Source organism: Pongo pygmaeus, chromosome 19, assembly GCF_028885625.2.
Source record: "Pongo pygmaeus isolate AG05252 chromosome 19, NHGRI_mPonPyg2-v2.0_pri, whole genome shotgun sequence".
Taxonomy (NCBI): domain Eukaryota; kingdom Metazoa; phylum Chordata; class Mammalia; order Primates; family Hominidae; genus Pongo; species Pongo pygmaeus.
In genome coordinates, this window is record NC_072392.2 from 20,871,691 (window position 1) to 20,897,930 (window position 26,240).

The 26,240-nt window shown below is 43.6% G+C and overlaps 2 protein-coding genes and 1 pseudogene across 7 annotated transcripts in view; 2 read left to right on the forward strand and 1 right to left on the reverse strand.

Moving 5' to 3' along the window:
* The window catches only part of ALDH3A2 (aldehyde dehydrogenase 3 family member A2), a 29,266-nt gene extending 8,541 nt beyond the window's left edge, over positions 1 to 20,725 (forward strand). For 2 of the 4 annotated variants that reach the window (XM_054458466.2, XM_063656235.1), the window contains 7 exons: positions 1,114 to 1,231; positions 4,506 to 4,647; positions 6,713 to 6,879; positions 8,309 to 8,408; positions 15,059 to 15,294; positions 16,490 to 16,614; positions 18,871 to 19,062. In XM_054458466.2, the coding sequence (XP_054314441.2) occupies positions 1,114 to 1,231; positions 4,506 to 4,647; positions 6,713 to 6,879; positions 8,309 to 8,408; positions 15,059 to 15,294; positions 16,490 to 16,573 (847 nt within the window). In that variant the 3' untranslated portion in view covers positions 16,574 to 16,614; positions 18,871 to 19,062. Of the gene's footprint in view, positions 1 to 1,113; positions 1,232 to 4,505; positions 4,648 to 6,712; positions 6,880 to 8,308; positions 8,409 to 15,058; positions 15,295 to 16,489; positions 16,615 to 18,870 lie in introns of all 4 variants that reach the window. The other 2 variants (XM_054458467.2, XM_063656234.1) reach the window with 2 other exon arrangements.
* LOC129018504 (small nucleolar RNA SNORA31) lies at positions 5,378 to 5,468 on the forward strand (annotated as a pseudogene).
* A 908-nt stretch (positions 20,726 to 21,633) lies between the features above and the next one.
* Positions 21,634 to 26,240, reverse strand: part of SLC47A2 (solute carrier family 47 member 2) — a 36,512-nt gene continuing 31,905 nt past the window's right edge. For all 3 annotated transcript variants that reach the window (XM_054458458.2, XM_054458461.2, XM_054458460.2), the window contains 4 exons: positions 24,122 to 24,254; positions 23,951 to 24,045; positions 23,270 to 23,360; positions 21,634 to 22,226 (listed from right to left, as the gene is read on the reverse strand). In XM_054458458.2, coding sequence (XP_054314433.1) covers positions 22,006 to 22,226; positions 23,270 to 23,360; positions 23,951 to 24,045; positions 24,122 to 24,254 — 540 coding nt within the window. In that variant the 3' untranslated portion in view covers positions 21,634 to 22,005. The remainder of the gene's footprint in view (positions 22,227 to 23,269; positions 23,361 to 23,950; positions 24,046 to 24,121; positions 24,255 to 26,240) is intronic.

The following is a 26,240-nucleotide window of genomic DNA, read 5'->3' on the forward strand; positions in this document are numbered from 1 at the left end:
TTATGGCTCCAAGATACATTATTAAGCTTTGGTGGTTGATGTCCTCAAGAGTAACAGGAGTCTTTCACTGTCTCTTGGCGCCACTGTCAAAAATGGTGAGCTGTAAGTCCTGACATCATGTGGTTGTCCTTAGGAATTTTAAAAAAGTTATATCTGTTCTCAAGGTTACAGCTAGATCTAGCAAGAAATTTTAACGTTCTTCTGGCCAGTGATCTGTGAAGTACATAATCCAAAGTATTGTGTGTGCCTAATAAAATCTTGAAATGCCCATTTGAGAGGGTATTATGCTGATCTCTTAACTGAGATCCTTTGTGGACAAAACAAGTGTTCCTCATTTTTTAACTGCGAATAACATCTTGCATCTGAAAATTAGAAAATAAGAGGTTTCAGGTTCTCTCTGCTAAATCCGGTTTAGCTACTAAGAAGTGCCAAATCATAGAACTGACTCTGTGCTCTGGGTGGCGTGGCTATCTCTCCCCTTCATGACTCTGTGCTCTGGATGGCGTGGCTTTCTCTCCCCTTCAGAGATTCCAGGTGAGGGTTCCAGGTTGGCTTCCTAAGTAGAAATCCATTTGTCAAAACCAGACACCCTCAGTTAGTGAATGTTTAGGGCATGGGTTTCTGCCCATGCATAGGAAAGGTCTTCCCAAGTGGGGCAGGGCTCCACAAAGAGGAGGGTGGCCTTAGAGGCTGGCTGACATCCTGCTTTATACCTGAACATCTTGCCGGCAGAGCCAAAAGCCACAACCAGGAGAGTCTGTACCAAACTCCAGTCGTCCAAGACTTTCCTTTGGCTGGACTGGGAGAGGGGAAAGGACATTGGGAGGCTGTTTCTCCTCTTTTCCTGCAGCAGGCAATGGCTTCACTGTTTACCAAGTACTGTTTCCCATGAGCTGACCTGAGAACTTCCCTGCTATGTAAAATATTCCACCTCATTTGGAAAATACTTTCTAAGTTCCAAACAACTGATTTAGAAATGAGTTTTTAACTTTTTAATAAAAATTGCCAGATAAATATATGAATCTATTTTAGTTGCAAGACATTCAAACAACACAATGTAACAAATGAATATTTGACTGAATTATATAGCTGTTCTGAATGTTTTCCCCTCAGACGCATAACCTGGGGAAAATACATGAATTGTGGCCAAACCTGCATTGCACCCGACTATATTCTCTGTGAAGCATCCCTCCAAAATCAAATTGTATGGAAGATTAAGGAAACGGTGAAGGTTTGTATGAAAAACATCTGATTCCACTGATTTTAATAAGATAAGGAGTCAAATTAACTATTCACAGGCAGCATCCCCATTTGTTTCTCCCTTCAGGAAAATTTCAAAATCATATGTGACTCAGTGAACTTACTGACTAATATGAAAATGCTATGTGTACCTTTCATAGAATATATGCTGGGAGCAAGGTTGCATTGGTGTTAAATCTACTTAAGCTATCTAGTTGATTTGTTGATGGTTAGTTGTGGCATATACTTTTTTTAAAAAAGTTAAATAATTGTGTGTCCGTGGTTTTGAGGGAATGTTGCCAACCCTTTAGGTATAATCAGAGAGACCCTTTGGCATATTGGCCATTGCTGCTGAAGGTTATCAGTTTTTGTGTATGTAGAGGGCCTAGGGTGGCCAGTAGTTTGGAGGAGTGACTTAATTAAATAACTACTTACAGTGTACCCTTTATATAGTTAACAATCTTTCAGGGTGTTTAAAGTAAATATCTGCAGTGAGGGAACCAAGGAAGACTGCATGGTAGAGTCCTAAGCCAAGACTTGAAGAAATACAGGATTTAAGTTGGTAGAAAGGAATGGGGGCTGGGCACGGTGGCTCATGCCTGTAATCCCAGCACTTTCCTAGGGGGGCAGATCACTTGAGGTCAGAAGTTCAAGACCAGCCTGGCCAATATGGTGAAACCCTGTCTCTACTAAAAAGACAAAAAAATTAGCTGGGGGTGGTGGTGCATGTCTGTAATTCCAGCTACTCAGGAGGCTAAGGCACGAGATTTGCCTGAACCCTGGCAAGAATCGCTTGAACCCGGGAGGCAAAGGTTGCAGTGAGCCAAGATCACACCACTGCACTCCAGCCTGGGCAACAGAGCAAGACTCTGTCTAAAAAAAAAAAAAAAAAATGAAGAATGGGATGACCAGATGACCAGTGTGACTGAGTTCAGCAGTGGGTGAGGATCATTAACCCCTCAGATGAAAGAAATTATTGGAGCAGTCACTGTTTACTCGACAGACGTTAATTGAGCACTAAAAGGAAGGATCAAAAACACCAAAGAGTAATGCATGTGATCTGAAAATGAAAATTGTTGGCCGGACATGGTGGCTCACGCCTGTAATCCTAGCACTTTGGGAGGCCAAGGCAGGTTGATCACTTGAGGTCAGGAGTTAGAGACCAGTTTGGCCAACATGGCAAAACCCATCTCTACTAAAAATACAAAAATTAGCCAGGCATGGTGGCACGCACCTATAATTCTAGCTACTTGGGAGGCTGAGGCACAAGAATTGCTTGAACCTGGGAGGTGGAGGTTGCAGTGAGCCAAGATCATGCTACCGCACTCCAGCCTGGGTAACGGAATGAGATTTTATCTCAAAAGAAAAAAAGAAATGAAAGTTGTCGCCGGTTGTGGTGGCTCACTCCTGTAATCTGAGCACTTTGGGAGGCTAAGGCGGGAAGATCACTTGAGCCCAGGAGTTCAAAACCAGCCTGGTCAACATAATGAGACCCTGTCTCTACAAAAGAAAAAAAGGTTAGCTGGGCACGGTGGCACATGCCTGTAGTCCCAGCTACTCAGGAGGCTGAAGCCAGAAGGATCACTTGAGCCCAGGAGTTCAAGGCTGCAATGAGCCATTATTGCATCACTGTGCTCCATCCTGAATGACAGCGTAAGACTCTGTCTCAAAAAAAAAAAAAGAGAGAAAATTGGCTGGGCACAGTGGCTCACTCCTGTAATCCCAGCACTTTGAAAGGCCGAGGCAGACAGATCACTTGAGGCCAGGAATTCAAGACCAGCTGGGCAACATAGCAAAATCTTGTCGCTACAAGAAATACAAAAATTAGCCAGGTGTAGCGGCGTGTACGTGTGGTCCCAGCTACTTGGCAGGCTGAGGTAGGAGGATCGCTTGATCCTCCTGGGAGGCGGAGGCTGCAGTGAGCCAAGAATGTGCCACTGGACTCCAGCCTGGGTGACAGAGTGAGACCCTGTCTCAAAAAAAAAAAAAAAAAAAGAGAGAGAAAATTATGTACCAGGAAGTTCAGGACAGTAGTTCACTATGTGTTCCAGGCAGAGTAACTTGGGGGATGAGGTGCTAGGGTCTTGACATGGGAATTGGACTATCATTTTTAGTCATAGGACTAAAAATGGATCCAGATGAGCACATGAAGGGAGAGTTGCCCATATTCAGGGTATGTGGGAAGAGAGAGTGGTTAAAGATACTTGTGAGATTGAAAATATTTGGGAATTGGAGAATGCTTAGTTGAGTGTGGTGATGAATTCAATTTCAAAGGAATAACGGCCTCTGCCTCCCTTTGAGGCATTTATACTCTTAACACAGTGGTTCTCAAGCTACATGTTACGCTAGGGAGCCGTTTAAAAGCAAGTTTGCAAGCCTTACCCTCCAAAGATTCAGCTTGTCTGAGGCCTCCAGGTGATTCTATGATGCACTCAGCATTGAAAACTACTGTCGGTGACTCTGGAGTCAGAGCCCAGGCACATGCATTTTAGCAAGCTGCACCAGTGATTCCGACCATCCAGACTTGAGAATTGCTCTTGGTAGAGGTTGGATGAACAATGTTCATTTTGATTTGGGATGAAATTGAGAACTCTCACAAGGCTTTGAAGTGATGCAGCAATTCAGTAATTTTGTTTGTTTTACAAAGTAAATATTGATTGTATGATTATTGACGTTCTTTTACCTTGGTAATTTACCAAAGGTGTATTTTGATCCTTCGGGTGGTTTCACCATCATGTGTAAGTGGTGGAAATATCAGTTCAAAGAAGACCAAAACAACAAAGTGGAGCAAAGATTGGCAAATGGGTTCTGTAAAGGGCTAGATGGTAAATATTTCAGGCTTTGCAGATGTTAGGGTCTCTGTTGTAACTACCGAACTTACTGTAGGGGGAAAGCAGGCACAGCCAATGTGCGAACAAATAGGCAACTCTGATGGAGAACAAGACTTCTTTCCCCAGCCCGCTCCCACTGTCAGCCCCAGGAGGTGAAGGCCCGTGTGTGGACTGTAAGAGATCCATAAGAACCTTTGGAACTATGGACAGTGACAGATCTCTGTGTGTGTGCATGCTTTATTTTCTGGTCCTCGACCTGCCAAAAAGCTGAAACTTGCTACTATCATACTACTGTTAAATTACTTGAGGGGTGGGGTGTTAGATTCTGTGAGGATATAAAACCAGATTGATTTGGGGGCATGGCTGGATTTTGTACTTACTGAAATTGAATTGTGGGTCTTTGTGACATTTATATACTCCTGTTGTTATAAATAGGAATTTTATGGAGAAAATATAAAAGAGTCTCCTGATTATGAAAGGATCATCAATCTTCGTCATTTTAAGAGGATACTAAGTTTGCTTGAAGGACAAAAGATAGCTTTTGGTGGGGAGACTGATGAGGCCACACGCTACATAGGTAATGGAAATTCTCCTTTTCCTCTGGGAAGATGGCAATTTGGCAGTTTTTGCTGACACTACTTATTAACACTAAATAAACTATTAAATATATAGCATTTAATTGTTAAAGTACTAAATCCTGCTTTCTGGTATACTGTACTTGTAGCTTTTGTTATAAACTATTTAAAATGTCTGTGTTTCTATGTATTGAATGATGCCACCAGCGTTGCTCCAGTTGTTCATATTTACACCTAACTACTTTTTTCCTCCTAACAATCCTGAGAAGCAGAATAGAACTTGATGTAATTATCTGTAGTTTGTGGATGGGAAAACAGCGCAAAGAAGGAAATAGCTTGGCTGCTATTCCACAATTAACCAGTGACGGTACCATTCCAGAAATAATGTTTTGGTCCATCATGCTTGACCTTATTATTTGTGTACCTTCTTTGTGCTTTTTCTTCTTTGCCTTGAATATGTATTACTTTGAATGTTAAGCACATTTTTCTAAAGTAACATATAAGGTGACAGAAAAATTAGACACATTTGGCTGGCAAAGAAGCTGCACCACCTAGCTTTACTTATCCCCTTTATCAGATAAGATGCTATAAGTTACCAAAAAAAAAAATCAACTTTAAAAAAACAAAACTTAAAAATGAAATAATAAGCAGCATTGATTCTCTTATAATTAGCAGTCCCGAGGTTCTCCTGAGCTAGATAATTCAGTGGCTCCGTGGTACCATCAAAAAACCCTGATTCTTTGTACTAGGATGCAAAAGAAAACAATCCTTGTGCCTTCTGTCTCTCTTGGTGGCAGCCCAGATTGAATTGGGGAATACATCTGTAGAAAAAAGAGAAAACAGACTCTACTTGTTTCACCTCTCTGTTCTCCCATCCTCAGCATGTCCACATTGCCCATTTCTAGGCTAATGAATGGTAAGAGGAAGGGGCTATCCTGACTAGCTTATAGACTAATTAGGACTTTCCCCTGACTTCAAGCTGGGATCATCTTACCTGAGCATGGCTATGCAGAGGAAGTAGACACTCAGCCCGAATTGGTTCTCTGACCTGAGGAAGATGTGGGCAATGGATTTGGAGTGGCAGTTTATATACCCCTGAAAGTGGTGCTGCAAGAAGCTGTTCCCAGCCACATTGCCAAGATAACCTATTAGAAACTGGGGGTAAAGGAAAAGTGCCAACTTGTTATTGTCAGATGACTTCTCTTGGTTGATGAGCCAGTTTCTTATTTACAGCATCTTTTGGAGTACTGCTAGTTGGTGACTTACATTGGCAGCAGATGCTGGGACACTTTGTCTAGCCTCCCCAGCATCTGTTTCACCCTCCTTTCTTGTGCCTCTTCCCCATGGTAGATGGAACAGTGAACTAAGGCTTAGGGAATTTTGACCATTTAAGTCTGTTTTCTTAATCTGTCTAACAGGGTTGTAATAAAGGTTAATGAGATCATATATATGAAAGCACTCGAGTTAAGAAAAATAGTATTGGTTTGATTCACAGAGGAGCTGTCTTTGCTCCTAGAAAGACCTGTCCATTCGAGACCAGCCTGACCCAACATGGAGAAACCTCATCTCTACTAAAAATACAAAACTAGCCGGGCGTGGTGGTGCATGCCTGTAATCCCAGCTACTCGGGAGGCTGAGACAGGAGAATCACTTGAACTCCAGAGGCGGAGGTTGCGGTCAGCTGAGATGGCACCATTGCACTCCAGCCTGGACAATAAGGGCGAAACTCCGTCTCAAAAAAAAAAAAAAACCTGTCCACAGAAAAATGTTAAGTATAATCTACAGTTAAATATATGCATGGCTGTGAACAGGGTTCAGTGTGAAAAAGATATATTTGAGTGTGTATCATTCCCTTGGTTTGCACAAGTATCCACAGGGTTGTGATTCACAGGCTTTGGAGACATTGAGTATTTGCACAGTTCATCCACGTGCTCAGGATTTTTCAATAGATATGACTTGGGTGGGAGAGGGGAAGGCATGGATAAGTGACCCAATGAAAGAGATGTAAGATGAGAGTTGTGCATTTTTGTCTAAGAAGCATTTTCATTTTGTTTATTTTCTTTTTAGCCCCAACAGTACTTACTGATGTTGATCCTAAAACCAAGGTGATGCAAGAAGAAATTTTTGGACCAATTCTTCCAATAGTGCCTGTGAAAAATGTAGATGAGGCCATAAATTTCATAAATGAACGTGAAAAGCCTCTGGCTCTCTATGTATTTTCGCATAACCATAAGGTAAGCTTTAGAGAGAACAGCTTGTTAGCATAAGCAACTATCAAGAGTCATGTTCCTTCTTTGCTGTAAAACAATGCAAAAAACAATATGAAACAATGATGGTTTCTTCTGTGTCATATCAGAGTCCACTAAGTGAGGTTGTGTTCCAAGGTTGCTGTCTTGGTTAATGAGACTCTGGGGTTATCACAGCATCCATTCCCCTCCTCCCTCGGGTTAGATCTGAGTCTGCAGGGTTGAGTGTCCCAAGGTTTTTGATTCACAAACATCTCCTGTATAATTGGAAGACTTATATGTGCCAGCATTAAATGCTTTTCTGATGTTAATCCACAGGCCATTGCTGAATAACAGCCTGCACAAAATGGCATTCACACCCACTGTATGGGATGAAGACCCTGACACTGTCACATAAATGGTTGTGATATGATGGATTTTAGTTTCTCACATGATGCTAGCTTCTTATTAGAGTGGTGGAACTGCATCACCTGGTTGAACAGTTCTGCCACTTTGTGCATGGCTCACTCATTCATGTCACTAGGTGACCAGCCGCTGCTAAGAGACAGTGGCCCAAATGTTTTCTGGAGAGCTTCTGATGGTAATGTATAGATAGTCATGTGACAGCTTTTGGAGCTTGTGAGGCTATTGAGATACAGATAGCTACAGGTATTTGAAGTGAGACCAAATGTGTGGGGCTCAGTAAAGACTGGGTTATTAACAAAACAATGGTTTGACATTTAAAACCATGGATAATGTGGGCAGGAAGGAACCCTGAAGCTGGCCACGGTATAAGTCAGGTGTGGAGCACTTCCCAGCAGTGGGTCACCCGAGGTCACTACAGTCCAGACTTGACGTTTGCCATGAAGAATTGTCAAGGGCTAGCTGGCACCCAAGGGAAATGACATTTACTAGTCAAGTGTTCTTGTGCTTTTCTGAGCCTTAGGCCAAACAACCATTTATTTCTTAAAAAATAGGATGCTAAATCTAAAGTCTTAAATATTTTTACATTTCATAAAGACTAAATAATACCTATTAATCATGTGTTATAATTTAAAGCAGAAATAAGAAAGAAATAATAACAGTTTTTAAAGCTGGAATATAGTCTAAGCTGTCCCCAAGAGCCTTTTGCTGCTGTGTTGGGGAGTACAACTCCAGGTTGTGGCTGAGTAGGCCCAGAGGTTTGGAGCTGCCTCCTTTTGTGCACTAGATGTGTGTCTGAGAAGTTGGGTATCAGTCACTTTGCTAAATTAACCACAGTTGAGATTGTTGGTCTATCTGGCATTGTGTCCCCAAACTCGAGAATTTTCACTGACACAAAGCCAGAATGTGTGTGCTTTGAGCACATAACTGAGCACACAGCCCTGTGTGTGGTGGGGCCATGAGTGTTCCCTAAGGGGCAACTTCACTGACCTGGACACCTTTGGTCTGTCCTCAGCTCATCAAACGGATGATTGATGAGACATCCAGCGGAGGTGTCACAGGCAATGACGTCATTATGCACTTCATGCTCAACTCTTTCCCCTTTGGAGGAGTGGGTAAGTCTTATTTTCTCCTGCTTATAGTGGATATTTCAAAAGCACCACCATTTCATGAGTGGATTGTGCGGGCTGCTGAAATAGCCAGCTGTTGCGTACCCTAATTGTCCTCTTCTGAGGGAGGCCTTTCCTGGTCACGCAGTTGACTGATATTCCTGCTTCCCCACCCACCCCTCCAGCATAGGGCAAATGTCTTGTCACTCTCTTTCTGTCAGCAGCACTGACTGACCACAGCTGTAATCATTACTTTGTTCACTTCATTGATTTTGTTGTCCTGCCACATTTAGGAGATTTGGGAACCAAGAATCAAGTCTCAAATTAATTAAGAAGATCTCTCTTTGTGTGTGTGTGTGTGTGTGTGTGTGTGTGTATGTGTGTTTAATGAGGTAGCAAATGAAAGGTTTGGAATACCAGGAACAGACAGAAGGTAGAGGGGTTTTCTAATGTGCCTTTGTTTTCTGCTCAGTTCTTACCTGCATTCCCCAGCCCTTTGTTGGGAGGAGCAGCCTCTCCTTGAATTGTTTTGTGAGTTGAGTAAAACGGGACTCCCCCCGTTCTAGAGAGGATGGGCAGAAAGAAATTCATTCCAAGTGAAGCTTTGTAGACATAACCTGATCCTTGCTGTTCCCTTTAGAACATGACCTGCCTGCCTCTCCTACATGTGAGATGACTGACTCAGCTTTTTATTTCTCCTTTGGGACCTAGGCTTTTCTACTATCTACTAGAGCTGTTACAAAACAGCCGATATGTAAACATTCTCATAACAGAAACCCAACCAGAAAAGCCACTGTCTTAAAGCCCTGTTCTATCCTCTCCCTTTATAATACTGTAAGTCAGTTGCTCCCTGGGATGCGATGGACCAGTTTGGCAGGACCATCTGTTCCTGGTTAAGGAAACCTTGTCCTATGACCAAGGAGCCTTGACCTATATAGCCATAGTTCCTTGTCTAGGAGGTAAACATATTGCCAGCACCCAGCACAGTGACTGACATGAGTGAGGGACAGGTGGGAAGAGGCCAAATCGGTAGGTATTGCCAGATCCAAATTGGAAATGGTGGTGGCTTGTAGAGGGCGGTAGCAGGGGAGATAGTGGAAAGGGAAGGGGGTATTTTTGGGATCAAGCAGCAGGATTGGCTGATGGAGTGAATGTTGGAGGAGGGGGCGAATGAAAGAGGATGACTCCCGGGATTTTGGCTGGAGTAAGTAATAGTTTTGTAGCCCAAATGCTTAAAAGATTGGACTCTGTTGTCTCTAGTTCCCCAGCTCACCGCATAGGATCCTGGCATCCACTGTGCTAGTGTAGTAATCAACTCGGTAATTGTTCCATATGGTGTCTCCACTGCCCTCTAATTGCAAATCTAAGTGACTTGGGTTCAGTCCGTGTCCTACTTGACAAGATAGTCTGTAGCATCATTGACTATACCATCTTATTTAAAGCAAAACAAGACTGGGCGCAATGGCTCATGCCTGTAATCCCAGCACTTTGGGAGGCCGAGGTGGGTGAATCACTTGAGGTCAGGAGTTCCAGACCAGCCTGGCCAACATGGTGAAACCCCATCTCTACTAAAAATACAAATGTTAGCTGGGCATGGTGGTGCGTGCCTGTAGTCCTAGCTACTAGGGAGGCTGAGGCAGGAGAATTGCTTGAACCAGGGAGGTGGAGGTTGCAGTGAGCTGAGATTGTGCCACTGCACTCAAACCTGGCAAACAGAGCGAGACTCCATCTCAAAATAAATAAATAAATAAATAAAAATAAATAATAAAATAAAATAAAACAAAACAAGCAACCTATTATATACCCACAAAAATTAAAAATACAAAAAGAAGATGCAAAAGAAAAAAACAGGTTTACTCTCTTAGCAAATTTCAGGCATATAATACATTATTATAGTGGCCATGCTGTAAAAAAATAAAAATAAAAAATAAAACAAGCCTTGACCCCCAAATGTAAAAGGAATACAGGCTTTTTAAGAAAACTTGGAAAAGATAGAAGAGCCCAAAGAATAAACATTTATATTACCCATAACCCCACTATGTAAAGATAACTGGTATATGTCTTGCACACATATGCACACACATATACACAGTCATCTGAATATTCTATTCAAAAAGGTATCATACTATATATTGTTCTCTACCCTGTATGTGACAGAATAGTGTGACACTTTTCCATGTCAATATTCTTGCATGTCATAATTTTAGTAACTGCATACTTTTCCATCATATGAATGTGGCATATTTAACCAACTCCCAGTATTAGATTTTTGTGATTTCAATTTTTTTGGTATTACGATTCTTATATAATGTATCTTTATGTAATCTCTGATTATTTCTTTAGGAAAAATGTCTACAAGTGTAATTACTCTGTTAAAAGGGCTTATACAATTTTCCAAATTGAAAAAAATGCTTTTTTCTTCTAATTCTCAAAGTAATATAGACACAGTGGCAAAAAGTCTAAACAGTTAAACTTTTTAATATTTTGGCATATAGTTTAGATTTTTCTTTTTTTTTCTTTTTATCGAGACTGAGACTCCCTCTCTGTCACCTAAGCTGGAGTGCAGTGGTGTGATCTCAGCTCATAGCAACCTCCAACTCCTGGGTTCTAGCAATTCTCCTGGCTCAGCCTCCCAAGTAGCTGGAACTACAGGTGTGTGCCACCAGGCCCAGCTAATTTTTATATTTTTAGTAGAGACACGGTTTTGCCATGTTAGCCAGCCTGGTCTCAAACTCCTGGGCTCAAGAGATCCACTTACCTTGGCCTCCCAAAGTGCTGGGATTACAGGTGCGAGCCATCACACCCAGCCTAGGTTTTTCTTTAGAAATGCTTATCTTTAAGACTTTTGATACATATTTCAAGTGCCTTTGCAGATTTCTGCCACTTTATATTCCCATGAACAGTATATGAGTGTTTACTTCCTTATATCCCCAATTCTGGATTATTCCATTATTAAATTTCTAGACAGAAAGAAAAGGGTCTCATTTCAATTTTTACTCCTTTGATTATTAGTGAGTTTGAATTTTTTTTTACCACTCTCATGAATTTTCTATTTATGTCCTTTGATATTTTTGCTGTGTTCACATTTTCCTTATTATTGGTATATAAATAGCCTTTTTTATAAGTAAGAAAATCCTCAGTCCTATCTGTAACACATATCCCTTTCCAGATTTTAATTTTTCTTTTAATTTTATCTATGATTTGAAGCGTTTATTTATTTAGAGACAGAGTCTCACTTTGTCACCCAGGCTGGAGTGCAATGGCGTGACCTCGGTTCAGTGCAACCTCTGACTCCTGGCTTCAAGCAATTCTCCTGCCCCACCCTCCCAAGTAGCTGGGATTACAGGCACCCGACACCACTCCTACCTAATTTTTTGTGTTTTTAGTAGAGATGGGGTCTCACCTTGTTGGCCAGGCTGGTCCTCAACTCCTGATCTCAGGTGATCCACCTGCCTTAGCCTCCCAAAGTGCTGGGATTACAGGCATGAGCCACCACATCTGGCCTAAGCCTGTGTGGCTTTTTGTTTTTTGGTTTCTGATTTGGAAAGTAGGCTTAGAAAAGCTTTCCCTATTTCATTATTATATAAATATCATCTGTAGGCTGGGTGCGGTGGCACACGCCTGTAATCCCAGCACTTTGGGAGGCCAAGGCACCTGGCTAACATGGTGAAACCCCGTCTCTACTAAAAATACAAAAAATTAGCCGGGTGTGGCGGCACCGCCTGTAATCCCAGCTACTTAGGAGGCTGAGGCAGTAGAATCACTTGAACCCTGGAGGCGGAGGTTGCAGTGAGCAGAGATCGCACCACTGCACCTCCAGCTTGGGCAACAGAGCGAGACTCTGTCTCAAAAAAATAAGAATAAAATAAATAAATAAATAAATAAATATTATCTGTAGTTTCCCTCCCTCCCTCCCTCCTTTCCTTCTTTTCTTTTCTTTCCATTTAACCATGGAGTTGGCCAAGCATGGTGGCTCACACCTATAATCCCAGCACTTTGGGAGGCCGAGGCAGGTAGATCACCTGAGGTCAGAATCTTGAGACCAGCCTGGCCAACATGGTGAAAACTCATCTCCACAAAAAATACAAAAAAAAATTAGCTGGGCATTGTGGCATGCACATGTAGTCCCAGCTACTTGGGAGGCTGAGGCAGAAGAATTGCTTGAACCTGGGAGGCGGAGGCTGCAGTGAGCCAAGATCATGCCACTGCACTCCAGCCTGGGCAACAGAGCGAGACTCCGTCTCAACAAACAAAAAAAACACCCTGGAGTTCACTTTAGAATGCCATACACTGCATGATGTAATAATTTGCCTTTTTTTTTCAAAGAGTAAACTATGCTGGCACCATTTTTTGAAATAATCATCATTATATCATCAGTACTCAATAAAAACACGTTTGGGTCATTCTTCGGGTTTTCTCATTGGTTGCATTATCTTTCTGGTTTGTTTTTTCCATCAGCCAGTACCACAGTTTCAATTACAGTAGTTGTACAGTTAGCTTTATAAGTGACATTTAGTAAGTGCTTATTGTATGCCAGGTACTACGGTTGAATCCATGCCTTTACTTTTCTTTTTTTTCTTGTTTGAGATAGGGTCTTGCTCTGTCACCCAAGCCAGAGTACAGTGGTGCAATCACGGCTCACTGCAGCCTCAACCTCTTGGGTTCAAACAATCTTCCCGCCTCAGTCTCCTGAATAGCTGAGATTACAAGGGTGCACCACCATGCCTGGCTAATTAAAAAAATTTTTTTTGTATAGAGGCGGGGTCTCACTATGTTGCCCAGGCTGTTCTTGAATTCCTGGGCTCAAGCAGTTCTCCCACCTCAGCCTCCCAACGTGCTGGGATTACAGATGTGAGTCACCGCACCCGGCCAAATGCACACATTTTAGAGACAGACAACTAATAAGTAGTAAAGCCAAGAAATGAGCCAAAGTTGTCTGGCTCCAAAACCCACATATTCAACCAATCCAGTAGTTTGCTCTTTAGGACAAAGTACTATTTCAATATCTAAAAGTAAAAGCTCCTCATTATTACTGTTTTTCGGTGTTTTCTTGCTTGTTCTTATCTAAATTTATTTTTCTAGATGATCTTTGGAATCACTACCTCCTCCTACTTAAAACAAACAAACAAAACCTTCTGAAATCCCCTAGGATTTTTATTAAAATTGATTTAAATTATTTTGGGAAAAATTTATATCTTTAAAATGTGGAGTCTTAATGGGAATATGTTATATCATCTCTTCATTTATATAGCCCTTTTATATCTTCCAACAAAACTTTGTAATTTCCTTCATGTCAGTTTTTTGCTTTTTATTTATTTTTTGAGACAGGGTCTCACTCTGTTGACCAGGCTGGAATGCAGTGTGGCACAATCATAGCTCACTGCAACTTTGAACTCCTGGGCTCAAGCAATCCTCCTGCATCAGCCTCCCAAATTTTTCCCGGTTTCTTACTACCTTGGTTATGTCTTTGGCTCGCCCCTCCCTCATTCTTTTTTTTTTTTTTTTTTTTTTTTTTTTGAGACGGAGTCTCGCTCTGTCGCCCAGGCTGGAGTGCAGTGGCGCGATTTCAGCTCACTGCAACCTCCGCCTCCCAGGTTCAAGCAATTCTCCTGCCTCAGCCTCCCAGGTAGCTGGGACTACAGGCGTGCGCCACCACGTCCAACTAATTTTTGTATTTTTAGTAGAGACGGGATTTCACGATGTTGGCCAGGATGATCTCGATCTCTTGACCTCGTGACCCACCCGCCTTGTCCTTCCATAGTGCTGGGATTACAGGCGTGAGCCACTGCACCCGGCCCCCTCCCTCATTCTTTACCCTCCCTCAGTGTTAGGGTTTCTCATGGTCTTGTCCTTGGGTCTCTTCTCACACCAGGCCTGCTTCATGAATGATTCCTTCCTGCGGCCTGGCCTTGGTAAACTGCTCCCTGGCCTCTGGTCACCTGTGTCTTACATCACACATGCCATTCCCTCTGCCCAGCTCACACTGCTCCCCTTTGTGCCTGTCAGTCTGTTGTACACACAACGAATTAGAGAAACTGTCACAGAGCATGGCTTTGTGGAGGGCAGAGATTTACACTTGCTTATTGTCACCCAGCTGGCAACCCTGTCGCCCTGTCTTACTTTCCACAGGCTTTGAGAAAACAAGTGGGTGAGTGGGGCCATGGATGAATGAAGCCACATGGGATGGTGGGAAGAGAGCACATGTAGCATTTAGATAGAGTCTGATCCAGGTTCGGGTTCTGGCTTTGCCACTTACCAGCCGTGTGACCCTGGGCAGGTTAACTGACCCTGTAAGCTCCCTTTCCCTCTCTGGAAATGAGGCTGCTGATAATTCACCAAGTGGGATTGTGGTGAGAATTATCTTAAGAGAATGATTTAAACTCTTAGCACAGTCCCTGGCATAAATGAGAGCCACAGCTCTAGAAGAGGTGCAAGTCCTTGTCTTGCTCATGGAAAGCATCCTGTTTGACAGGGACATTGACTTTTCCAGGGAAGTTGGTAAGGACTTCCTGAAAAGAGATACTTCAGCTGGCAGAGAAGTTCAGTGGGGTTCCCAGGCATTAGGGAGTGCATTTGAGCTTTCCTGGTCGTTGTTAGACAGAAGTAGCTTGCATCATCTACAGTGAAGCTTGTTTTGTCTGTTCCCTTTATTTCAGGTTCCAGTGGGATGGGAGCTTATCACGGAAAACATAGTTTTGATACTTTTTCTCATCAGCGTCCCTGTTTATTAAAAAGTTTAAAGAGAGAAGGTGCTAACAAACTCAGATATCCTCCCAACAGCCAGTCAAAAGTGGATTGGGGAAAATTTTTTCTCTTGAAACGGTTCAACAAAGAAAAACTTGGTCTCCTGTTGCTCACTTTCCTGGGTATTGTAGCCGCTGTGCTTGTCAAGGTGAGTCCCTATTACCCATGAGTGCCATTCTGTCTGGTCCTGGCTGGATGGCTGTCAGATGCATATTCTAGCAGGACTCTACATTAACTTGTAGAGTCTAAGACAGGGTCAGTGAACCACAGCCTGCTGGCCAGCTAGCCGTTTTTGTCACTAAAGTTATTGGAACACAGCCACACCCACTTGTTTAATCATCCACAGCTGCTTTCATGGGATGGTGACAGAGCTGAGTAGTTGCAATAGAGGCTGAATGGCCCTCAAAGCCTAAATTATTGCAGAAAAGTTTGCTGATCTCTGGTCTAAGAGGTTAAAACAGCGTAGAACTTGATTGCAGAATTCTGAGCTGTCTGATCAAAGCGTTAGCCCTTTGATCCTTTTGGTATTGGACTTTCCTTGTCACTTACAACTTTGTTCTTGAATGTGCATGAAATCAGCTTACCACAGAGGTGAAGTCAAGAACTCTGGTTTAACAGCTTTGGTGAGGGATATTTTATTAGGCTTGAGTTTTTTTCCTCCAAAGTTCACTATCTGATAAAGTTTATCTTCGGTGATTAGTCATTATAGAGATGGGCTTGCAAAGAGGCCTTCATGATAGCTGCCTTCTCAAAGCAGTTTGCGTATTTTGAGATGAAAGAGGAAATCTGTAATTAAAGTTAAGATGGAATGAGGAAGGCAATTGTGTCTGTGGTGCCCTCAGCCGTTCAACTGAGGATATAACATTGAAAATATTGACCATATCAGTGAAGAATGGGCTTGGAAAAGGCAATGGTAATAGTTGTGTTTATGTTTTGTTTAAAATTTGAAAGGGGGCCGGCGCAGTGGCTCCCGCCTGTAATCCTAGCACTTCAGGAGGCTGAGGCAGGGGAATCACGAGGTCAGGAGTTCAAGACCAGCCTGACCAATATGGTGAAACCCTGTCTCTACTAAAAATACAAAAATTAGCCGGGCATGGTGGCACGCACCTGTAGTCCCAGCTACTCGGGAGGCTGAGGGAGGAGAATCACTTGAACCCGGGAGGCGGAGGTTGCAGTGAGCCAAGATCGCGCCACTGCACTCCAGCCTGGGCAACAGAGCGAGACTCCATCTCAAAAAAAAAAAAAAAAAAAAAATTGAAAGGGATTTGGCTTGTCTTACAGTATCCCAACCTTAGTGGAATTGGAGATACCAGTTGCATTTGAAATCATTTGGGTTTTCTCAGAAATACCAAGCTGTGCTGAGGAGAAAGGCCCTGTTGATTTTTCTGGTAGTTCACAGACTGCGTTGGTCCAGTAAGCAGAGATGAACACCAGATTTCAAAACCCAGCCCTGTCTGTTAAGAGTGAGGTAGGAACTTTTTGTTTTCTTTCTATATGTAAGGTGGGCCAAGTTGGGGTATGTTTTCTAGGGTTTTTTGGTTTGTTTTTTTGTTTGTTTGTTTTTGTTTTGTTTTGTTTTGTTTTTGCCACAGTTGGAGGCTTAAGGGTTATCGAAAAAAGAATGGGCCGGGCGCAGTGGCTCATGCCTGTAATCGTAGCACTTTGGGAGGCCAAGGCAGGTGGATTGCCTGAGTTCAGGAGTTCGAGAACAGCCTGGCCGACATGGTGAAACCCCATCTGTACTAAAAATACAAACGTTAGCTGGGTGTGGTGGTACGTGCCTGTGTAGTCCCAGCTACCAGGGAGGCTGAGGCAGGAGAATTGCTTTAACCTGGGAGGCAGAGGTTGCAGTGAGCCAAGATTGTGCCACTGCACTCCACCCTGGGCGACAGAGCAAGACTCCGTCTCCAAAAAAAAAGAAAGAAAAAAGAATGTTTAACTTACTTATCTCTAGACATTTTGGACCTGGGCCCAGAGTATCAGGGTGTTAAAACTCCACTTATCCACAATTTTAAAAGGGTGAAGTGACTTGCTAGGAATCTAAGAGAAATGTGCAGAGGCAATGGCTTAGCTGCGTCCGGGTGAAGCATACATCATTTCTTGGAAAAGGGCAGCCGAGTGTGAGCCTCATTTCTCTTCCCCTTCTACTCAGCTCTCCTGGGGGAAGTGCCAGCTGACTAATTCGGACTTGTCGCCATCTAGGCACTGAACTCTTTATGTCATAATTTAAGAATATGTTTTTTAAATCACTAAGTAGTTTTGATTTGTTTTCATTTTTAAAAAAAGGTTTGACTTTGGAATTCATGGCAGCAAATGTCGTGAAATCAAGGTGTAGTATACAATTTAGGGGCTACTTTCTTTGCCTTCCTGAGGCTGGAGGTGTGATCGGAAGCTTACTTGGGTCTCTGGTCAATATCTGTCTCTTTTGTTCTTTTCCCAAGACCTCAGTTCCTCAGTTTGATAATGCGTCTTGGTTAGGATAGAATATTTTAGCCTCATGGAAAATATGGAGGCCCAGGCTGAGTCTGCATTCTCCAATCTTACCAAACCCCCAAGAAGCCTCCCTCAGGTGCAGTGCAGTGTGCCAGGCAGGTTCGAGTTCCCAAACGGTTTGGCAGGCATGTTTCTCTGTGAGGGTCTAGAGAAGCAGCAATATATAAAACCTTTAGCAGAAACAAAAAAATGTGGTTTGATTCCTGGCTCAATGACCTTGGGCAAGGCCTTTTCTGAACTCTTCCTTGGGTCTCAGCTTGCTCATCTACAGGGTGAGGGAGTAGGTGTCAGTGATTCCCCAGGCTACTTTCAACCCTCCCGCTCAATTCTCATTACTAATAGTTGTTAATATTTCTTTGGATTCAATCTGGAACTAGGTAGAGATTTGGTTTTCTTTTCCACTTTGCTGCTTTTCTGCTCCTTTATGAGCTTTTAATCCTCTTTTTATCAAATTACCTCTTATTTTAAATAAATGACTTTGAATCTGCACTGTATATTTACCTGAAGAGTCTATTTATTGTAATTACATTTTTCTGAAATGGCTTTTATGTACTTAATAGTTTCCTTATTTTGTTACACTCTTGGATTTTATTTTATTAATTACCTTATTAGAATTAGAAGGGATTTAGAGCATAAGTACTGTACACAAAGTAAAGTTCCAATAAAGCTTATAAGCTACAGAAGGCATTGTGGGAGATGTGGGTTTTAAAAGGTTGAGAAACATATAATGTTGATTAATTTCATTAGGGCTTTGACAACTAAATATGACATTTGAACCTTGAGATTGCAGCAGCCCTTCCTCAGTCTTCGATAGGAAGGATTAAATTCAGTACTACTTTTGAATTTTAGAAACAAAATTGTTTACCAGTTTTTGAATTCCACGTAGAGACTTCAGCTTCCTACTGAAAATGCTAGGATAATAAGTTAGTACTCTCATCTTCTGTCTCTACTCTGACATTAGCTAGTTGACAGTGGACAGAATATAGCCTCCATTATCACGTTGTCTCGCTGTTATTGTTATTGTTGTTTTTTGAGGAAGGGCATAATCCTTTAGCCTAAACCATGCTCCCTAGGCTTCCTAGGGATATGTAGTCCTTTTTTGTACAGTGCATGTAGAGTCTCTTCAGACAGGAGGTGTCTGAGTCCCAGTGCTGAGCTTGTGTTGCAAGGCTGGTTGTGGGTAGGTTTTTAAAGCAGCTGAGTAAACTGAGTCCCTTTTTCCTCTCTCCAGGCTGAATATTACTGAAGAATGATCCTGTTCAACCTCCTAGTGCCTCTACTGAATTATTCCTCTTTTAAATGGTTAATGAACCAATAATTTTTAAATCATACCAAAAATAGTAAGAAAATATGCAAACATTCTGTGATCAAACTTAAAAGTCATTGCCATTTATCATTAATAAAAGTTGCCATTTCAACCACATCCCAACATTACCTAATAGGGCATTCAGGGAACCTATCTTAAATTGTGCTTATCTAAATCTTTGAGCTTTGAGCTAGGAGAGGAGAATGTATTAGACTAAATACAAACTTTGAAGGGGTTGTAAGGGAGTCTCAGGACCTCAGTGAATCCTTCACTCCAGTTAATGGCACTGCCCACTTCCTGCCCCTGCTGCCACCATCACTGTGTGAAGCTTTGAAGAGCTTGGTACTTCCCAGGGCTACCAGCAGTCCTCTGTAGTCCAGAGAGGTGAGGTTAGATCTTGGTTCCCTGTGAGGTTTCAGGCACTAAAACTCTATGTGGGGGAGGGAGGGGTTACTCCTCCTCCAATGGGACTCAAGGACTTGACCTCCAGGAGTAGGCCCCTGGTCAGAAGTGCCATCTCACCAGTGGTCTTCATTCTTCCTCATTCATTCCTTGTCATCCTATGTTCTGTTTAGTTGCAACAGTCTCCTGTGACTAATGTCACTCAAAGCATCTTGTAAATCCTAGGGCTTCCTGGAAGTTAGTTGCCAAAGTCATGCAAGCATCACCTGTCATTCTTGTGTTGGAGTTATAGAATTCTACATCTTATAAAACCTAACTGGCATTTAAAAAATACTGTAGCTGGGCATGGTGGCTCATGCCTGTAATCCCAGCACTTTGGGAGGCCGAGGCGGGAGGATTGCTTGAGTCCAGGAATTTGAGACCAGCCTGGACAACATAGTGAGACCTCATCTCTATCAAAAAATAAAAATTAGCTAGATGTGGTGGCATGAGCCTGTGTTCCCAGCTGCTCAGGAGGCTGAAGCAGGAGGATCGATTGAGCCTGCGAGGCCAAGGCTGCAGCAGGCTGTGATTGCACCACTGCACTTCAGCTTGGGCAACAGAGCAAGACCCTGTCTCCGAAACAAATAAAAAATACTGTAATAAAAGTACTTATAAACATACTAATCCTCTCTCAGGACCCTAAAGTTGCAGGTTAGTAGGTCTTCAGGGACAAATCTGAAAGTTTCTTATTTCTGTAGTGCAAGTAAAATTTCACTTTTTGAAACTATAGAGAGATCCCTTTCTGATTAGCCTACAGAACTTAAAGTGAGGGAACCATTTCCTCTCACAGACAAAGAGGCCTTGGATATTAGGACTTTGGGGTTTGAGAGCGTCATGGGGCAGACAGATGGTGGATGGTCTGGACAAGAAGCGAGTAAGCCACTGCAGTTGGTCATACTGAAGGGAATTGATGGCAAGAGGATCCCCTGGGCAAGTCAGAAGTTACTCTCATCAGTCGTTCATGGTCACAACCTGAGGTACTCTGCTGAGTGGGCAATGCTGAAGAAGAGGCCTGTGAAACGCAGCGTTACCTGCTGGATAGGGCAGGGCAGGCAATTCTATGCCTTGGAGCTCCTGACTGTAGGGACTCTGTCCCCACACTCAAAAAGACTCAGCTCACTCAATGAGAGAATGTGATTTACTTTATAGAACGTATAATCAACTTTGTTGAATAATTTGTTCTATTAAGACTGTCTAAAGTATGTGATGTCTTCATCATAGTATGAAGTGTTGAAAATTAATAACGAGCCTAGTTTAGGAAAAAGCTGCTTAAAACTGTGGCTCTAAGAGAGTAATCATAAAATACCTTAGATAAAATTGCACTATGGAATTTTCATTGAGTATGTTTAAATTATTGGCTTGTCTACTAATACATATCTGCTTCAAAATGAACATATTTCATAAAATTGGCATCAATTTTAATGACGCTCCTGGTGTGGAACCTCAGATATACCCTATTGGAGACAATCATTTGGTCATAAATTCTCCCCAACTATAAATCCTTTTATGTCTTTATCATAGATGGTATTTGTCAACTTTTTTTTTCTCATTTTAAAATTCTTAGCTGAGAAGATTTTCTCAAACTTTATGTTCTGCTGTGTGTGTTGGGGGTGGTGGTTAGTAGCTATAGTAAATAGGTTTTTCCAGTGGCATCCTCCTACCCCCAGTTGCTGATCTAGAACAACTGTTTCTGTAAGCATATTCGTAGAACACTAATCCCGCAAGATTTTACACAAAAAAATGGTCCTGCCACCAGTCCTGTATACCACTGGCTTGTAAAGCACATCAGCAAACTAAAGGACCCAGGTCCTTCGGAACCTCTGAAGTGCTAGTGTGTGCAGCTCCCAGACTTCCTTGACCGCGGAGCCATTTACCTTAATACCTGTTAACTGTGGACCACACTTGGGCAAACAGTGGCATAGAGTCTTGAATTGCTTCTGTGATGACTTTGCTGTGCTCTGTTCCTACTTGTTTTGTGCCCTTATTTATATCATGTCACTACTAGAAGAAAAAGTACAGTAAGAACAAGTATTTCTCAAAGTCTGTGATAAGTGAAAATGCTGATGGAATGAAAGAACTGGAGAAAAGGGGAAGAAGAGTGTATGGACAGCCACCGCCCTGGTCAGGGTCTCACAGCACCTGTATCTTCCGGGAGCACACAGGGGTTGCCTGGACAGGGCCCACTGGTCCCCTTCTCAGAGCTTCACAGAGGCTTTGTGACAGACTTGAGCAGCAGGCTGTGCCTAGGAAATGTGTAATCTTTAATGTAACAGTGGTTTTTGTGATTTTATCTGCAGTCTCCCATTTGAAGCCATTTACATTATTCATAATAGTGGCAATCCCTGGACTCTGACTCGTGCAGTTGGCTGATGTCTTCTGTAGAGCAGTCCAGGTCACAGAAGAAAACTCCAGCTTGACCAGAACAGAATTATCAAGTCTGCTCTGTTCAGACCCCTCTGAGTGTCACCACAAGGAATCAGCCAAAGTTCTTTTTTTGAGGAGTGGTTCAAAGTGTCCACCTGCACTGGACCCCATTGGTGCTTTTGCAGGGCAGACCATGGTGTGTTTGCGTACTGGGGACAGCCACTCCTGGCTTTCTCTTTCCAAGCTTCTTTGCTAGTGCCTGGTGGCTAGGATCCTGACCGTGAGCCCCACCATCAGTGTGGCTGATGCCGCCCCCAGAGCAGCCCCACGGCGGATGACCAGCTGTTTTACTGATAGTCTGCTGGTAGGAGCTGAAAGGGTGTGGGCCTCCTCTGGAGTCCTGAAGAGGTCCACATGGCACTCAGACCTTGAATATGTTGTCAGGGTAATGCCAGGGGAACTGCCTGTAGCCACTGCGGAAGCAAACAAGAGCAAACTCAGCAGGTCAGGGGTCAGAGGGAGAGCTTTGGCCTTGGAATCGGGAAACCTAGGTTAACCACCTGTCTGTGTTTGTTACACCTCACAAAGGATGATGCCTATACAATAGAAAAATACCTGCTTTATCTACTTTACAAGCAAGATCAGAGGAGGAGATATGCAGGAAAGCATCTTAAACTGTGAATTTCACATGCAGATAACGCTTACTACTAGGATCTAATGAGGAGTGTTCTTGTCAGCACTTGGCCCTGTGATGATCTGTGGCTTCAAAAGCACGTAGGAAACACAATCATGTCTTACCGTATTCTCTCATGACAACTTACGCTCCCAGAGTTTTAGCTGGCTCACTACTGTCTGATCAAGGATTAGCCCAGGATGGATGAGGTCATGGAGACATCATCTGTATGAGCTTTGGGCCATTTGCACACACACCTAGCACTCAGGACCAGCCCTCGGGCAGAGCTGGGGCCATCACTTCATAACATGGACATTGGGCACAAACCAGAGAGATGTTTGTCTGCCTGATGGGGTGGAGAGAGGTGGATAGCAGGTGCCCTCCCAAAGCCAATGAGTCAAGCCAGGCTGGCTGACAAGCCAGGCTCCCCATAGGTTAAAAGTTGGCCTTCCGTCTTGAGCAGAGTTCAGTGGGGGAGATCATGAGCTCTTGAATCTGATGGGTTGATGCTCAGATCTTATGTCTGGCCTTTACAAGTTGTGGGATGAGGGAGGAAATACCTAAGTTCTTTCAGCCTCACTTCCTCATCTGAAAATGGGCATACATCTAGTTGCCTCTCAAGGCCAAAGACTTGGTGTGGGGCCTGGTACTTGCATGCCTGCTAGACAATAGATGTTGTTGTTGTCTTCCTGGTGCTTAGGACATCATTTTCATAATAATGGGAAGAAAAATAGCTTGGGCTTGTACAGTTTCCAATTGCATGAGGCACAGAGGGCAGACAAGAGCAACATGCCACTGACATTTATATGTGTATCAAAGTAGAAACAGCGGTGACAGTATTACCTGAAGATAGGACTGCTTTCTCAGGCCCAGATCTGGTTGCAGTGCTCTCTGCTCTCTGCTGCTGCTGCTGCTGGCCTGAGTGTTTCTTAGCCTAAAGGAGAAAGAACTCAATTGGGTCAACTTGCCAGCTCAACAGTTCACCCCTTCACTGCTAGCCTCACATTCTCTGTTTTTAAAACATTGCAAGCTGAAGCAGCATATACGCATGTATTCATAGTCGTGGGGCTTTTAGAAAGTATCATTTTAAGGCTGGGCATGGTGGCTCGCGCCTGTAATCCCAGCACTTTGGGAGGCTGAGGTGGGCAGATCACGAGGTCAGGAGATGGAGACCATCCTGGCTAACACGGTGAAACCCCGTCTCTACTAAAAATACAAAAAATTAGCCGGGCGTGGTGGTGGGTGCCTGTAGTCCCAGCAACTGGGGAGGCTGAGGCAGGAGAATGGCGTGAACCCAGGAGGCGGAGCTTGCAGTGAGCTGAGATCGCGCCACTGCACTCCAGCCTGGGCGACAGAGCGAGACTCCGTCTCAAAAAAAAAAAAAAAAACAAAAAAACCTGCAGCTTATACCACACTGCTGCCAAGTTCTCATGTGCTCTGGGCATTTCTGGCTGAGTAGTCACTCCACCTGCTGGGGTCAGGTGCAGGGTGTGTCTTGTGGCCAGGGTCAGCTGACCCACTTACCTCCTCTGCAGCAAGCTTCCAGTCCAGCCGGGCAGTATAAGCAACAAAGGCAGCAGTTGCCAGGAAGACACAGGCCAGCATGCCCAGCCAGAGGCCTGGAGGAGACAAGTGATGATGGGAACAAGGTCCGACGACCACCCAGGCCTCTCCCGACTTCCTCACACCACATACCCATGATTCTCATTCTGACCACAAAGGTCAGAAGGATGCCCAGTGGTAGGCCGATGATGTAATATGTGATGGCATTCACAGCGGCACCAAAGGCCTGCTTCCCAGTTCCTCTCAGAACTCCGCCATAGACACACTAGGAGGGGAGACAGAAATGGGCAAGAGGGTCATGATGATGAGACTAAGAGCAGGTGTCATGCAGCAGGCACTGTGCTAAGCCATTCGCATGGCATTGCTTCACTGAGTTCTCACAGCACTGGATGGGTGCCCTTATCTCCCTTTCTTCCCTGAGGGTGGCGGTCCAAGACAGGTCAGATCACTTGTCCATGTTACACAGAAGTAACTGTTTTGAACACAACCCTACAGCACCCAGGCTTCACCGCCACACCATATGGCCTCCCTAGAAAGTAAAGGTAGAATTGGTGGCCAGCAACCAGTTGGTCTGGGAGACTGGACTAACTTCACGTGATACAGAGGTGGTGTGGTGTTTTCCTGTGGCTACTGTAGCAAATTACTGCAAACATAGTGGCTGAAAATAACATAAATTTGGGCCGGGCATAGTGGCTCACGCCTGTAATCCCAGCACTTTAGGAGGCTGAGGAGGGCAGATCACTTGAGGTCAGGAGTTCAAGACCAGCCTGGCTAAAATGGTGAAACCCCATCTCTAAAAATACAAAAATTAGCCAGGCAAGGTGGCACTGTAATCCCAGCTACTTGGGAGGCTGAGGCACGAGAATTGCTTGAACCTAGGATGCCCCACTGCACTCTAGCCTGGGCGACAGAGCGAGACTTGGTCACACACACACACACAAATTTATTATTTTATTTTACAGTTCTGGAGGTTAGAAGTTTGAATTGGGTCTCACTGTGCCAAAATCAAGAGCTTGTTCCTTCTGAAGGCCCTAGTTGAGAATGTTTCTCTGCTTTTTCTAGCTTCTAGAATTCCTTCTGTATTCATTGGCTGGTGGCCCCACATCACTCCAGCCTCTGCTTCCAGCCTCACATCTCCTCTGATTCTCCTGCCGCCCTCTTCTAAGGACCCTTGTATTTACATTGGGCCCACTTGGATGACCCAGGATAATCCCCCTATCTCCAGATTCTTAATCACACCTGCAAAGTCCCGTTTGCCTTGAAACACTAACAGGTTCTGGGGATTATGATGTGGACATTGAAACTTGGGGGCCATTATTTTGCCTACCATGCATGGCAAACAGTGGTTGTTAGCTTATTCCGTATGAGACAAGCAGCCCTCACCCACTGCTGTCTGTGATTATGTCTCATCTCAAAAATGATAATTGCTCTGGAAAAAGTACTGTTTATTTCATTAGTCTCATTTTCCCAACATGATTCCAGATCTTCTGAACTACAGGCACAGCTCATCCTTGGTCAGGATTATTGGCCAATAGATATTTGGTTATTTTTATTTTGTTCCTGTGAGAGGTGGGGAGTATTTTGTGGTTTGTACACATTTGAACAAAGAGGTAATGCACTGGGGTTAGGAGATGTATGCCTCTTGAACTTTGTAATATGGTATGTATATTTCTGGTTATTATATGTCATGGCATGATCTTTTTTGGCTAAAAAAGACTTCTCCCAAACTATGATTGATGTACCCTGGACCAGTGTTTCTCAAATGGGGATGACAAATCCTGGGATGTTTTTGTTGTGACAACTGTGGGGGTGTGGTGGGGGAAATTGTTATAGCATCTAGTGGGTAGAGACCAAGGATGCTGCTAAACATCCTACAATGCTCAGGGGACCACCCTCCCCCCGCCAAACAAAGAGTTATCTGGTCTAAAGTGCCAGTAGTGCTGAGGTTGAGAAACTCTGATTTAGAGTATTGTGAATTAAAGTGGCAATTTCAGTGGCAGGAAGGGCCAGTGGCTTTGCTAGCCTGAGGTTGTGAGCCTGTTTAGGAGAAGCCATCGACCAGTGGACTACACGGGGATTTAAGAGGGAGTTTGATGAGGTAAAACAGCCAAGGGAGTGGGGAGGTACTGGTAAGTTCTCTACATATCCCAAGCTGACCAGAGGCTGTGCATATGGTGTAGCAGAGACCAAGCCTCCCACATGTTCCTGGACAATGGAGCCTGTCCACATGGACTGAAGAGACCAGTAGTAC